Consider the following 14,995-nt stretch of genomic DNA (forward strand, 5'->3'; position numbering starts at 1 on the left):
TGTGCCTGAGCATTTCTGCACAGCCACAGGCACAGATTCCTATCGAAAATCCCTAAAGTGGATCACTAGTTCTGAGATGTCCCTCCCTAGAATTCCCTGATTTCTCATTATGTTCTTCATGGCTTTTTAATGCTAATAGGCCAAAAAGTTGATTTTAGACCAGAATAACAATTTCAGGCACAGTATTGTGAATAATTTGATTTTTAAAAAATTTAATGCATGCCTGTTTCTCCACCTCTTGTCAAGGTAATATATGCTGTACTTCAGGATAAATCACAGGAGGAGATGGAAGGAAAAAGAGAAGCATGACAAGAAAACATAGGTAATTCTGCTGCATTACCTTCACAGGGAAGAATCAATTCCAACTTAGTACCTACTCACAAGGACCTGCTGGGAGCAAGCCTATTTCTGGCCTCCTGGAATAGCATTGCATTTGGCCTAAAAAGAAGCAGAAATTGATGAATTCCACAACATGTTAACAGTGTGTGTTTTTGCCTGCCTGGCATTCTTTTCTTCTTCATTTGGAAACAAATGTGCAATTTCTCTTTATGAAGCTACTCCTTTTCCCTTCAATTCATATGGTTCATTTGGGGTTGGTGGTACCCTATGTTTCTCTCAGAATGCACAGCCCACCCCCAACAATAGGACTTTTGCCACACTATGGAGAGAGGCAGTTTATCCTCCTGAGATCAAAGGTGTTAAAGATCTGCTAGGGGTCACATCTGGAGACAGTCTGCTGGAGAATGAATCTAACACAGAGGAGATGGAGATATTTAAAACATAATCTGAACACTGGAACTCAGCCATGCTTGAAGTTAGGAATACCCTTGGACTTACTGGTTACAGTAAAGAGTCTGCCTGTAGTGCTGGAGACCCAGGTTTGATCCCTGGGTCAGGAAGATCCCATGGAGAAGGAAACAGCAACCCACTCCAGTATTCTTGCGTGGAGAATCCCATGGATGGAAGAGCCTGGCAGGCTACAGTCCATGGTGTCGCAAAGAGTTGGACACGACTGAGCGACTTCACTTTCACTTTACTGGTTACCTAAGCCAAAAAGTTCCCCTAAGCCAGTTTGAGAATCTGTTCCTTGCAATTAAGAGTTCTGAAGAACACAATAGTTAGCTCTGAGTGGTGAATTTTTTAAAAGATATTTTCTTCTCTTGTGTTTTCTGTTTTGTTTAGTTTTTATAATAAAGAGGTATCACTTTTCCTAAAACAGAAGCAGTATTAAACAAAACAGGACAGCCGTATTTGGGCATCACCTATATAGAGAGTTAATCCTGCAGTTTGTGGATATTTTAGATAAAGTCAAAATTGTAGAAAGGATGCTAAAGCCATCTTGTTTATCCTGATAACCTGGACAAGAGAACCTGTTCCATGTTGAAACATGCTCATGAAACAGGCTCGTGCAGTTCTCCTTTTCTCAGTCCAGAGGCACAAGTGTTCATTGCGCCATATTTTTACTGGGGCCCTTTCCCTCCTTTTTTCTTTTGGCCCTTAAAAAACAAGCTATCACATGAGACATCAGAAAGAAGGGGTCAGGCCCTTACATTGTGCATAGAAAGAAGTAAGAACAAGGCGAGCTGCTTTTAGATTTTAAAATAGCAACTTCCCTACTTGAGCCTTCCTGAATGGTGAAGTCCTTTTCCTGCCAGCTGGAGCTGACCGAGGGAACTTTATTCCTATCCAAACAGTGGCATGGTTCCAGGTTATAAACAGATTGTTCCTGATCCTAGACCAATGTCTAATCTCAGGGTGGCAGATTTTCTGGACACTTCCACCTTTGGTAACTGTCTGCTGGCATGGCTCTACGATCCCAACCATCTATCTAAATATTTCTAAGGTACCTGTCACTATCATCTCAAAGCACCCTAAACACCACGTGCATTTCTTCAGAATGACTCTACCTTCTGAATCATCAAAAAGAGATTAAAAAGTGTTCAGTACAGTGTTTGAGTTTAATGGTGAATCAGTGGTTATCCTCGCATTTCTCTAAATCACACCTTTGGATATTCTCAACCTCTGAAAGAAGCATCGGCAGCAATTCATAGATAGTTCAGACGTATGGGGAAAAGAAGGTAGGTCATACTCAGTGGGGAGGTAAGCAGTATAGACAAGGGCAACTACGTCTTTGAAGTGAGGTTAATGATTATAGGCAGTTTCACTGAGAAATGAAATGAAGTACTAAAGCAGATATGGGCCAAGTAAAAACCATTACCTAAAGCAGCAGTTACATTTCTGAAAACATGATTGATGCCAGGGAGCATTCTATAGCTTCGTAATATAGACAGCTTGTGTGGTATTGTGGCTTCAACCATATTTCCTGGTGGTTCTGTCACTAGGAAAAATTTAAATACCTAGATAAAGAATCATGACCAATGAGATTAAATGATGTTATATCTCACTTGAGACTATAAACATTTATTGTATTAACACTTCATAAGTCAACAAATACATACTCAGCATTGACTAATATTTAAGAGGTACAAAGTAAGTATTAGTTATAGATTCTGCCCATTTATCATTTAAAAAAACATTCACTTAAACTTTATTCTAGAAACTCTGCAAACCAATGCAAATAGATGAATGAGAACTGGTCCTGGCCACTGAAGAGCTCATGTTCCAGTGCTACTGAGAAGGGTCCAGTGTTGTAAGGCAAATTAAGACAAATATACATGCAGGACCAATGTCACCACTCACATGAAGTCAAACTAAGGTTCTGTCCTTGGCCCTTTTCACTTTATATAATCTTTTTGGGTGACTCATCTATTCTTTCATAATGATAGTTGTGACTATCATTCATGACTCTCAAATCTGTTATCTCTAATCCCTGTTTTTCCACTGAATTCCAGACCATATTTCTAATTGTCATCAAGACATCTCACATTCCATGTATTAAGAATCAAACTCATTTTCCGGCCTCTCCAACCTGGTTTCCAATCTGTAGCCTCTCTCTTGGTTGACAGAACAGTCGGCTACCCAGTTAACTATAAACCAGAGTGTCCTTTTGACTCATCCCTGTCTCTCAGTATCCATCACTTCCCTCTCAGAAATGTCTCCATGCTGTCTGTTCTCAGTTCATTGCTCTGGTTCAGAATCGCATGCCCTTTCACCCATGCTGCTGCAGTAGCCCGTAACTGAGCCCTCTGTTCTAGTACTCCTCTCTAACGTACTGTCTACCCTGCTACTATTATTCTGATCCTGAAATCTAATTTCATTCCTCTGTGATGGCTTCTTCACTGGCTCCTCCAAGTCTTCAGATGGAACACAAAGTTCTTAGTCTGACATATAAGACACTTCATAATTTTGCTCCATTAACTTTTCCAACTTCACCTTTGTGAGTATAATGAAAAAAACAAATTCATCTTAACTTTGCCTCTGATTTATCCCTTTAACTATCTCCTTTACTAATTGGTCATCTGAAATTCTACAGTTTTCTATTCCTCACGCTGTGATCATCCTCTAAGAAGAGCTCGTTTCAGTTCCTACAAGCCTCCATCAAGTTTATTCTTATTCTTGTGGAATTAGTTCTTTTAACACTGACCTACCACAAAAGACCACACTGCATTCCCACTGCCTTCCTTTTGAGTGAATGCTATCCTGTATGTTCTTGTAACCAACTTGTAACCCTTTTATCTCTGTCATGAGGACTGAATTACCAGGAAGTCATTTTCTCCCTTTATCAGAGTAGTCACATCACTCATATTCATCTACTTTTTAAACCAATAATTTTCAATTTGAAATAAAGCTCAAAAATAAGTGAGTTGAACACCTTTTCCTATGAATACCTGATACAATAACTCAAAAGAAATCTTCCTTCTTAAGGACATAGAAATTAGTACTCCTAAGGACACTGCATCTTCAGAGGCCTCTCTGATTGTTAACAGCTCTTTCTTTATCCTGAGACAGACTCCCTCCCTTTGTAACTTCCACTCCTGGCTCTAGTTTTACCTAGCTACAACGGTTAAGTTTCCACTCTCTCCTACACAATTTCACTTCCAATATCTAGAGAGGCTTCCCATACTCCCTTTCCCAAGTCCTCTTTCATAAGACGAGTCCTCCCAGTTCCTCCAGCTATTCCTCATAATAAGTTCAGTGACCACAAGTGGCTCATGACAGTTGTAGGCAGCAAACTGTGGACCATTATCTTCCTACCGAGGTCTTCATCTCCTAGAGGCTGACTTCAGGAACAGGTTGCTCTCTTGGTCTCACATAAAAAGAATATACCTCATGAACAGGCCTGTAGGATATAGCCACTAAATAATCAGAATTTTTTAAACTGTGACAATATTTTGAAAAATTCCATAATGGGGTGTCAAGACCAAGAAGATTCAGAATATTGCATTTGGAAAGTAAATACCACATTCAGAAAATTCTCCTAGATTTCAAACTAACACCTTTAATTAACACAACCAGTGTTGCCCTAAAAGTTTACATGGAAAATTTACCATGCTTTCAACGTTTCCAATTAATGTGGGATACAGGCTGCCCCAGTGGCTCAGTGGGAAAGAATCTGCCTACAATGCCGGAGACGCAGTAGGAGTCACTGGTTTGATCCCCGGGTCGGGAAGATCAACCCTGGAGAAGGAAATGGCAACAGACTCCAGTATTCTTCTCTGGGAAATTTCAGGGACAGAGGAGCCTGGTAGGCTACAGTCCCTGGAGTTGCAAAAGAGTCGGACACAACTTAGCAGCTAAGCAACAACAGTAGCAGACTTATGTGTTTCTCTTCCCTAAGAACTCCACCATCCACTTCTGTCTGATCTGCAGCATCCATATTTGGCCTTTCTGATCCCTTTTTAGGATAACACTAATTTTTTTTATGTTTTCTCCCATCATTGCTGACCCTTTTCATCTGAGCCTTCCTTTCAGCCCCCTGTTGGTCCTGAGGATAGCATCTTTGCCCAAGTTACTCTGTATGTTTCAACCCAGAGGAATATCCTTCATATACTTCAGCACGTCCTCTAATGACAAGGCTTTCACTCTGTGTATTTCCCCACATTTGCAGAACGGGGACCAAATTATTTCAAGCAGTTTTTACCTGGCCTCCTTTTCCTGCACAAGCAATTACTTTGCTGCAAATGGTTGCACTGGTCAAATAACTTGCGTTCACAATTAGCTAACTGCAGGCTCAATGAGCCACTTGTTCCTTCAGACTTGACCATTAGAGTTGTGTTATTAGGCAGAAATTTACCTTTTTATTTCCTACAGTTTTACACATTTACAGATTTACAGATTTCCGAGTCACAGGAGATCCTGAATCTGACTGCCCTGTAGTCTTTTACAATGTCAATATAAACCTTTTACATTTTTATTTCCTTTTGAATATATGTCATATTTCCCATTCTTTTACAGGTCACAGCAGTTATTCATCGCAGCATGCCAGGCTCCTCTGTCCTTCACTGTCTCCCAGGATTTGCTCAAATTTATGTGCTTTGAGTCAGTGATGTTACCTAATCATCTCATCCTCTGCTGCCCCCTTCTCCTCTTGCCTTCAATCTTTCCCAGCATAAGGGTCTCTTCCCATGACTTGGCTCTTCGCATCAGGTAGCCAAAGTATTAGAGTTTCAGCTTCAGCATCAGTCCTTCCAATGAATATTCAGGGTCGATTTCCTTTAGGATTGACTGATTTGATCTCCTTTCAGTCCAAGGGACTCTCAAGAATTTTCTCCAGCACCACAATTTAAAAGCATCAATTCGTTGATTATTATTAAAGGGTTAATAATTAATAAATATTTACCTTAGTCCATTTTGTAAACTGTAAAATTAAGGCAACAGTAAACCTTATTTGCCAGTCCTGATAGAGTAAAACTAAAAATCCTAAGTAGAAAATTCCATTTTCTCCCTGGGCACTGAATTTCCTACAGGGGGTAAAAATCAACCTTTAATTTTATTTGCCTCTAAAAGAAAGCACCTCATTTGTGCCCCCAAATTGTTATCACCTGGTTTCTTAGAAGCTACAAAAAAAGTAATTTCTTTTGAAAATGGCTTCAAAGATGTACATTTTATCCTACAGTTAATGTTGTTTCTTTTCTTAATTTCTGTATATTTTATTCCAATTTTCTTGTTCAACTAACATTTATAGAGCATGAAATATGTGCTCAGTTCTTCAGTTTCATACAAGGAGGTCATCTGCCACTGACATTCTTCTAATCCACAAAAGAGAAAAGTAGCCAAAAGTAATGAGTTTTCATTTATGAGGAAATTAATATTAATAAGGATTAGATTATATTTGCTTTGAGACTAATTCAGGCACTTTTAGCTTTCAAGAAATTTGCCCTCCAATTAAACACTAGTAGGTCTATCCCAGAGCTCTTTTCACTGGGTACCTTTTATTATTAAAAGTGCACAGCCATCTTTCCTTAGGATTGCCTCAAGGGGAGATAATTGAATGGGAAAAGATTCCCAAAGGCCTCAGGAGATCCTAACACACCAGTCTCTGCCCTGCTATTTTCCTCACTAGTAGCATATGTAAAGAATCAGCAGAAAGAATTCAGGGTTAAAGGTACAAGTGGAAAGGAGGAGAAAAAAACTAAGAAAGCAGAAGAAACATTTAGGCAATGCGAAAAAGGGGATCATAGCAGCCAGGAAACAAAATATAACAAATACAGCTACTGCTCATGAAGAACATACTCTGAAATCAGTTTGTGCACCAAAGATAAAGCCTGTGTGTGCAACCTGCTGATACACGCAGGGAGAAGTGAGAAGAAGGAGCAGTGCAAGCAGTCTAAGATGAAAATATCGCTGAGGGCTGTCACCTACCTAGCACCAGTACTTCCACAGAATCCTCATTCTTGCCCTCCAGGTCGTCAGGGGTGGTGATGATACAGTAATACAGTCCGCTGTCTCCCCACATGAGTTTTCCAATTTGAAGATCTGCATCTGTTATCGCAAAGAGAAGGACCTGGTTCAAATTCTGTCCTTTGAAGAAAACAGTGAACAACAGAGGGTGGGTGGGAGTGAGGTGCTTCTGGGTGTCTGCAGTGCTCTATTTTTTTACCTGAATGGTGGCTGACGTGATGTTTGCTTTACTGCAAACAAACAAACAGCAAAACAATGGTAAAAGCTAGCATCCCTAAGGTGAGAGAATTCACACCCCGAATTCACACCTAGTTGCAGGCTGGTTTCAGGAATAGAATACTTGCTTTCAACCAGGCTTACAGAGGCCTCTGAAAGCCAAGTAAATTCCAGAATTAACCTGGACTCCTGGAAATTGTTCACAGGAAGTGAAAAGTGTTAGTCACTCAGCCATATCTGACTCTTTGCAACCCCACAGACTGTTAGCCTGCCAGGCTCTTCTGTCCATGGGATTTTCCAGGCAAGAATACTGGAGAGGATTGCCATTTCCTTCTCCAGGGGATCTCCCCAGCCCAGAAATGGAAACCGGGTTTCCTGCACTGCAGGCAGTCTCTTTACCATCCGAGCCACCAGGGAAGCCCAAGACGGGTTCACAGGAGTTCTTCAAAATTCCAATAATCAAGTAGGTCATACCAGACTTTGGACCTTTTCTTGTCCAAAGCTTTAGGGACCAGGAGAAAAAGTAGAACAGATGCAAAACTGCCTGGGACTTGGGCCATGCAGTGACCTGGCTCTGCACTTGCACACATGCATCCCTTTTCTCAGCAGAGAACTTCTTAGGGAAGTTTACTTTCTGAGTTAAGGGCATTAAAGGCTGGTGTCAAGGTGAAAAGTATTTGACTGAGAAAGCTTTCACTAGAACCCATTTCAATTCAGGGCTGATAATAAATTTATTATCAGACTAAAGGTCAAGCTCATGAAAGCTTCTTGATGCTATCATCTCCCATAAAATCAAAATCTTGAGAGACTGAAAGGGTGCACAGCTGACATCCTCTTGCACCTGTGAAGAATGAAACCAGCCTCCCTCCCATTCCTTAAAAACAGAGGCATTATTACCGTGGACAATCGTGATCTCTCTGCCCCTGTAGAAATCTCCCAGGGTCACAGTCGAGCCCTGTTTAGAAGCTACCACTCGAACAGTCCTCCTGCTGTCTAAGCAATCCAAGTAAGGGTCCCATTCCAGGTTTCTTTTACTAAGAGACTGGGTCCGTGGGGATGACATGCCCAGGGATTCCCCCATGCGATCCTGGCAATAGGACTTGAACTTCCACTGGACGACTGCCGGCTGATGGGAGGACGTAGAGAAGTGGCAGTGGAGCACGGTGGGCTGGAAGAGCATGGCCACCTTCTTCTTGTCGGGCACTGTAACCTGGAGGCCTTCAGCCACGGCTGCAAAACAGAATGAAGATGTCCAAACAGCATCTGCACCCTGGACCTCACCTCACACTACACAGGCACGCCTTTCTGCCTTACCTTCCTAACCTGTCCTTGTTTTTTCCACCACAATGAATAACATCAGTATCTACCTGGTTGCCCTGTCCAGAAACCTGCTCTCAATCCTAATACCCAGTTGGTCACAAAGTCATGTCAACGTGACCTCTTAACATCTTTAATATTTCCATCCCCCTCTTTAACCCCACTACCATTGCTTCCGTGTATTTCTCCTCATTTTTTGCCTATAATTTTGCAATAATCTCTTGTCTGGTCTCTCCACCAATAGTTGCCCACATGTATCTATCCTCCTTGCTATAATTTCCGGTTATCTTTTTAAATCTGACTGTTATGGCTCTCTTTCTTAAAATTCTTCACTCATCCTCCATGGCCTTTAGAACAAAACCCAAAGTTCTCAGCAAGGCATTTAAGGTGCTTCATCGTCTAGTTCCTCCTCAGCCTCACTTCCTGCAGCACCTCTGTTTGAGCATCAACCTCAGAGGACATCAAACTAACAGTTTCCCTAAGTGGGATGTGCTATATCACACCTCTAGATCTTGGCACATAGTGTTTCTTGTTTATGGAAAGCTTTTTCCTCACTTATCTTCCTGGGAAACTCCTTTTCATCTTTTAAAACCCAGTTCAAAGGCTTCTTGTCAAGCCTTCTCTGACTAGTCAATCTATTTATCACTTCCTCCTTTGCGCCATAGTGTCCCCAGCATTTTCCACCAGACATTTACTATAATGATTTTGCAAGTTCTTATTTTCACACCATCAGACTTGTTCGGTCAAGTAAGTAACGTGTCTTATTTAGCTGTCCTGGCTCCTGAAGCCTATAGATACTAAACTATTTAATAAATGAGGACAATGAATCCAGGAAGTATGAATTTAGGAGAAAGTGACTTCCCTTCTAGCTGGTGACCAAGCAAAGGAGACAGAGATTAAGGGGGAAAGAAGGCTTTGAGAGAAATGGAGAATTTCAGATCAAAAGCAGCAGACCAAGTTCAAAAGCTTTGAAGGTGATCCAAAAAGAGGTGGGGGGAGACTAGAAAGCAGATGAGAAGTTTAAGTGTTAAAAAGATCAATTTGAAGCTTGGTGTCCAAGAAAGAGAGGGAAGTTTCTATGAATGAAAGCCCAGGGGAGTGTTTGAGAGGCAAAGGGCTTCTATGAACTCAATGGTAAGGTCTAGAAACTCCAGACAAAGAGAACACAACTTCTTCAGGTTACTGGGAGAGTTAAGAGTCTCTAGCTTGATCTAATTCTGCTTTGAAACAGAAGCAGAATCATGATGAGAAGCAAAAAAAGGAATATGAATAAAAAGATAGGATAAAGAGGTCCAGAGTTGAAACCAGGAGGCTGCCAAGCCACCTTCAGGTAGCTTGAGGCAGAGTTTAACCCTAGAATTCCAGGTGGACTTCAGAGGCAGAAGGACTCGTTTCCTAGGGGGGCCTACCGTCCTTCATTACTGCCCATGGTCTCTATGACATCCCACAAAGCAAACTCACTCTCACAACTTGAATATGCATTCATTCATGACTCTTCATAGAGTCACGAATAATAGCTTCAATGGCACCCCACTCCAGTACTCTTGCCTGGAAAATCCCATGGACAGAGGAGCCTGGTGGGCTACAGTCCATGGGGTCGCTAAGAGTCGGACATGACTGAGCAACTTCACTTTCATGCATTGGAGAAGGAAATGGCAACCCACTCCAGTGTTCTTGCCTGGAGAATCCCAGGGACGGGGGAGCCTGGTGGGCTGCCATCTATGGAGTCGCACAGAGTCAGACACGACTGAAGCGACTTAGCAGCAGCAGCAGCAGCGTGGTCAACAAGGGCAAAATACCACATTTGTACTCACTTCTGATTTCCAGACTAGTGCCTCTCTTCCATGAAAGCACTGTGAAAACTAAGTTTTAATTCCTGTCCGGAAGAAAAGGTTTTCATTCTGTGGAACTGGGAAGTGAATACAGCAGAGTATTTAAGATTTAGTGTTTTGAACCTTAAGTGCTGGATAGCTCCTCAAGAATAAATGAAGAAATGGGCAAGTAAATGAATGAGTGACTATTAATACGAAAATTTCTAGGACTTCACATTTATGTTTAAATGACATAAACAGCATAGTATAGTAAAAGAGCATTGGCATCAAAGAGATAAGGCTTTGAATCTCATCTGGCTACACACTAATGGTAAGGCCTAAATGAAGTCTCTTAAGCAACCTTCACCTGTAAAATGAGCCTCATATTCCTTAACTCAACAGAGTTGTTGAACCTTCTCTGTCTGGGTGCCTGCAGGGAGAGGGCTCTTTAAGAGCACCTTGACCATGACCCATAGATGGTACATCTCAAATGAGAACCCTCCCTTACCTTTCCTGCCTTTCCCCTCGACTCCCATTCAGAGGCTCTTGAATCTTGATGACCATTCATCACCAAAAGGTTTGATTATAGCCAGATTATGTAGATCAGTGCCATCGAGGGGCAGATAATTCCCATCTGGAAGCTCAGGAAAAAATCTCCTAGGCTCTGCTGCTTCCCTCCACCACCCCCAAATGCTGGTGTCACTGATGCTGTTCTTCCCAACTCACACATCTAGAAAGCTAGATGACGAAAAGGCTTGAGTGGTGTTTTTGTTTTGTTTTGTTTTTTCCTATAGTTTCTCCTTGAATTCTATTGCATTAATTTTTAACCTTGTAATTCTTCAAATCCTTATTCACAGTCTGATTTTCCAGGTAACAAAATGGGACAGAGAGGTGAAATGACTTCAGTGAGCAGTCACTGAGGCTGGATGACCAGTCACAGGTATTGACCAATCACAATGCTGGCTGTTGACCAACCACCTTCCTTCTCTGCTGCCTATTCAGGCTCCACTTGGGAAATGAAATATTTCCTAGCCTTTCCAGGATAAATGAAACCAGCAAAGGAGGCAGGTGCAGCACAAAAAGTGTTGGGGGAAGGGTTGTTTAAGTATAGGGTTTTCTTCATTAGATGATTACTAAGAATACCTCCTTCTCAGCTCTGTTCTCTGTTAATGAGATTAGCCACTTGACCAAGCCATGGGACACCATTAATTATTATTTTGTAAAATCGTGGACTCCCTTAATTATTAACAGAGGTTAGTCAACTCAGTTTCTTCTATGACATACACATAAGCTCATGTTCCAAAGAATAAAGAATATGTTTTCAGAAACATTTGCCTCTTTATAGCATGATACTTAAAGGCATGGATTTTAGAGCGAGTCCTCATTTAGAATAGGTCTTACCACTTCCTAGCTGCATGACTTGCAGCAGATTACTCCTCTTAGGAGTTTCGGTTTCTTTACTGGTAAAACCAGAATAACAGTAACTATTTTGTGGAGCTGTTTGAGGGTTAAATAAGATTTTATCCTAAGCATTTAGGATAATACTGATGTAAAGTAAGCACTCAATAAATGTAGTTGTTGCTGCTGCTGTCAATAACAATCTGTTGACTTCTGTAAAGCCATATAACCTAGAGCTGTTGCTGCTGCTGCTAAGTCGCTTCAGTCATGTCCGACTCTGTGCAACCCCATAGATGGCAGCCCACCAGGCTCCCCCGTCCCTGGGATTCTCTAGGCAAGAACACTGGAGTGGGTTGCCATTTCCTTCTTCAATGCATGAAAGTGAAAAGTGAAAGTGAAGTTGCTCAGTCGTGTCTGACCCTCAGCAACCCCATGAACTGCAGCCTTCCAGGCTCCTTCGTCCATGGGATTTTCCAAGCAAGAGTACTGCAGTGGAGTGCGATCACCTTCTCCAAACCTAGAGCTAGGTGAGCAAAAAGGTGTGAGTTATAGGGCAGAATGGGCAGAAACTGCAAAGGAATAGTATTGCAGACTGGGTAATTCGGTGTTCAACAATGACTGGGTGCACAGCACAGTCACATCCATACCTCCTAGCAGTTGGAAACAGAGGGTACCCCTGAGTGTGTGTGAACATACACAGACATGTATACATATGCAGGGATAATGAAAATCCTGGGAATCTAAGCTAGGGATACATCTGGATAGCTGGAGAGGACAGAACCAGGAATTTCAAGGAAATGTCAGTTTATTGAACATTTGAGGACCAGAGTGAAGAGTTAGAAAGCTAAAGAAGCCAATCCCTGCATTAGCTAGAAGCTTCCAAACTGTAGGATACACGGCACCCAGGCCCCAAGCCTGTCCTGGCCAGCCCTGTTAGATGCCCCGTTCCCACCAGAGGGCGAGGCCTAGACCTGCTCTTCTGGCCCTAACCCTGGGTTCTGGGTGAGGGCTGCGATTCCCACAACCACCGAGCCACATGTCTTTCCCTCAGTCCATGCTTATATTCAGCTGTGTTTCCACCTGGCTTGCAATCCATTGGGACCAAAGCCTTGTCCTGAGATCCAGCCCTGCTTGCTTGGGCCCTGATATAAGGCCCTTCTCCTGAGGACTAGGTTTTGTTTCCAATATACTCACACATGACTGATCTATATCTATAACTGTAAAGTTGCTATTCACTCAACTTCAAAAAACACCTCTCAAGAAATCCCCACTCCTATCCCAGATCAGGCCCCTCAGAGTCATAGCAAGTCTGGATGAGGACCAAGACTGACAGTCTCCTGTGGACACTGAGGTCTGGCCTGGGGACACCCTCCCTCTGACTCTAGTTCCCAAGAGATCTGCCCTGGGGCTAGGTTAGTGTCCTGAACTTGAGTCCCACCTCTTATAGCTCTTTCTGTTTTTCTATGTCGCCACCTGTCAGATGTTCTTATGCTGGTCTATACAGGCTAATAAGAACATCTTTGAGTGCCAGGTAAATAAACTGAAATTTTGAGCCATTTTGTAACGTTCACCTGTGCATCTGACCTAAGGAATCTTACTCTCCCTTGTTTCTAACTACAAGTTACGCCCCAGACCCTCAACTTCATGAAACCTCATCTCCATGTTTACCAGATAATTCTAATTAAACAGGACTTCCCTGGCAGCTCAGACGGTAAAGCTTCTGCCTTCAATGTGGGAGACCTGGGTTCAATCCCTGGGTCAGGAAGATCTCCTGGAGAAGAAAATGGCACCCCACTGCAGTACTCTTGCCTGGAAAATCCCATGGACGGAGGAGCTTGGTAGGCTACAGTCCATGGGGTCGCAAAGAGTCGGACATGACTGAGCGACTTCACTGTCTTTATTCAAATTAAACATATATCACTTTCTGTTTTTCCACCTCAACTCTTGCTCATAGACTGGTCTTCCTTGTCTCCCTAGCTCTTTTGCCAGTACAGCCCTTATTTTGTCCCTGCAGATAGAAATTAAAGCTTTGATCATTTCCTCTCTGTCTCTACCCACTTTCAGTCACTAATTCCAAATCTTTCTCCAATTTGACTCTTCTCTATTCCTATGGTCATTCCCAGTGGGAATAAATCAGGTTTCTTTTCCTTCTACCAGGAAGTAATTGTGAAAGAATTACTATATATTAGAAATTGTGTTAAGTGTCATTCATGTAGTAGCTTAATTCTCTCAAAAAATCCTATAAAGTAGATATTATCATTACACCCATTTTATAGATGAAGAAATGGATTCTCAGAGAATGTATGTATCTTGCCTAACACATGAGGGTTAGCAAGTGACAGATTTGAAGCTACGCTTTTATTTTTCTTTAGTCATTAAGTTGTGTTTGACACTTTTGCAACGCCATGGACTATAGCCTATGAGGCTCCTCTGGCAATTTCCCAGACAAGAATACTTGAGTGGGTTGCCATTTCCTTCTCCAGGGCATCTTCCCAACCCAGGGATCAAACCTGGGTCTCCCGCACTGGCAGGTGGGTTCTTTACCACTGAGCCCCCAGAGAAGCCCAAACCTAGACTGGGCCTAAAGCTCTGACCGTCACTTTACACAAGTCCTCATTACCTTCTTGGTTTTATAACAGCCTCTTTAGTGGTCTCCCTACTTCCAGCCCGGTGCACTCTCCACATCTTTTATATCTAGAATATTCTTTCAGAAAAGACAGTCTCCTGTTTTAAGGCTCAAAAGATTCCCCACTCCTTCCAGGATAAGGTCCAAATGCCTTGACATGGCATGGAAGATTTTCTCCATGATTTGGCCCCACCCACGTTCCAGGCATACTAAGATGTCTTCCATTCATTTATTATAAACATGTTATTCCCCCAGCTGGGGAAACATCAGGACATGTAGCTGAGGCGTTTCTGGGAGGCAGACAGAGAGAAGCACTGAGTGTAGGTCCTGCACACGTGAGAAGCACACACTGGCCCAACGGGGAGGCTGGCACTCGGAATCTGGGCACTGGTGACACCAGAAAGGACCTGTGTTTTGAAGCTCTTATGAAGACATTTAGAGAGGTATGGGAAGAATCCATGTTTCACTCTAAAAACAAGTATCCCCCAAAACTGGAAGGAGACTGCTTAGAGAAGACAGAAAAAGAAGGTAAGTCAGATAAGGGATCATACTATATAGAACATATCTGTAAAAATCAGGGTTCCTCATCAAAGGAAGCACCAGATGATATTGCAGATCGGGGATTACAGGGGGTTTTCTATATCTGCAGAAGAAGGAGTCATCATTCTTGGATCACCAGACCATTCTTCCAGTTTATACTCTGCCCCTGATCTTCAGGAAAACTGCCCTTGACTATCTAACTCAAATTCATTCAAAAACGTGTTTTAAAATACAGTGTTAAGTTCTGGGGAAATAAATTTAAAAGACCATCTTCTGATCTTGAAAA

General features: G+C 42.3%; 1 protein-coding gene across 1 annotated transcript in view; it reads right to left on the bottom strand.

The window, feature by feature from the left end:
* ILDR2 (immunoglobulin like domain containing receptor 2) overlaps positions 1-14,995 on the bottom strand; it is a 73,364-nt gene that overhangs the window by 44,053 nt on the left and 14,316 nt on the right. Inside the window, exons 2-3 of the mRNA XM_013975217.2 lie at positions 7,915-8,247; positions 6,763-6,882 (exon numbers count right to left, since the gene is read on the bottom strand). Coding sequence (XP_013830671.2) covers positions 6,763-6,882; positions 7,915-8,247 — 453 coding nt within the window. The remainder of the gene's footprint in view (positions 1-6,762; positions 6,883-7,914; positions 8,248-14,995) is intronic.

Source organism: Capra hircus, chromosome 3 (assembly GCF_001704415.2).
Source record: "Capra hircus breed San Clemente chromosome 3, ASM170441v1, whole genome shotgun sequence".
NCBI lineage: Eukaryota > Metazoa > Chordata > Mammalia > Artiodactyla > Bovidae > Capra > Capra hircus.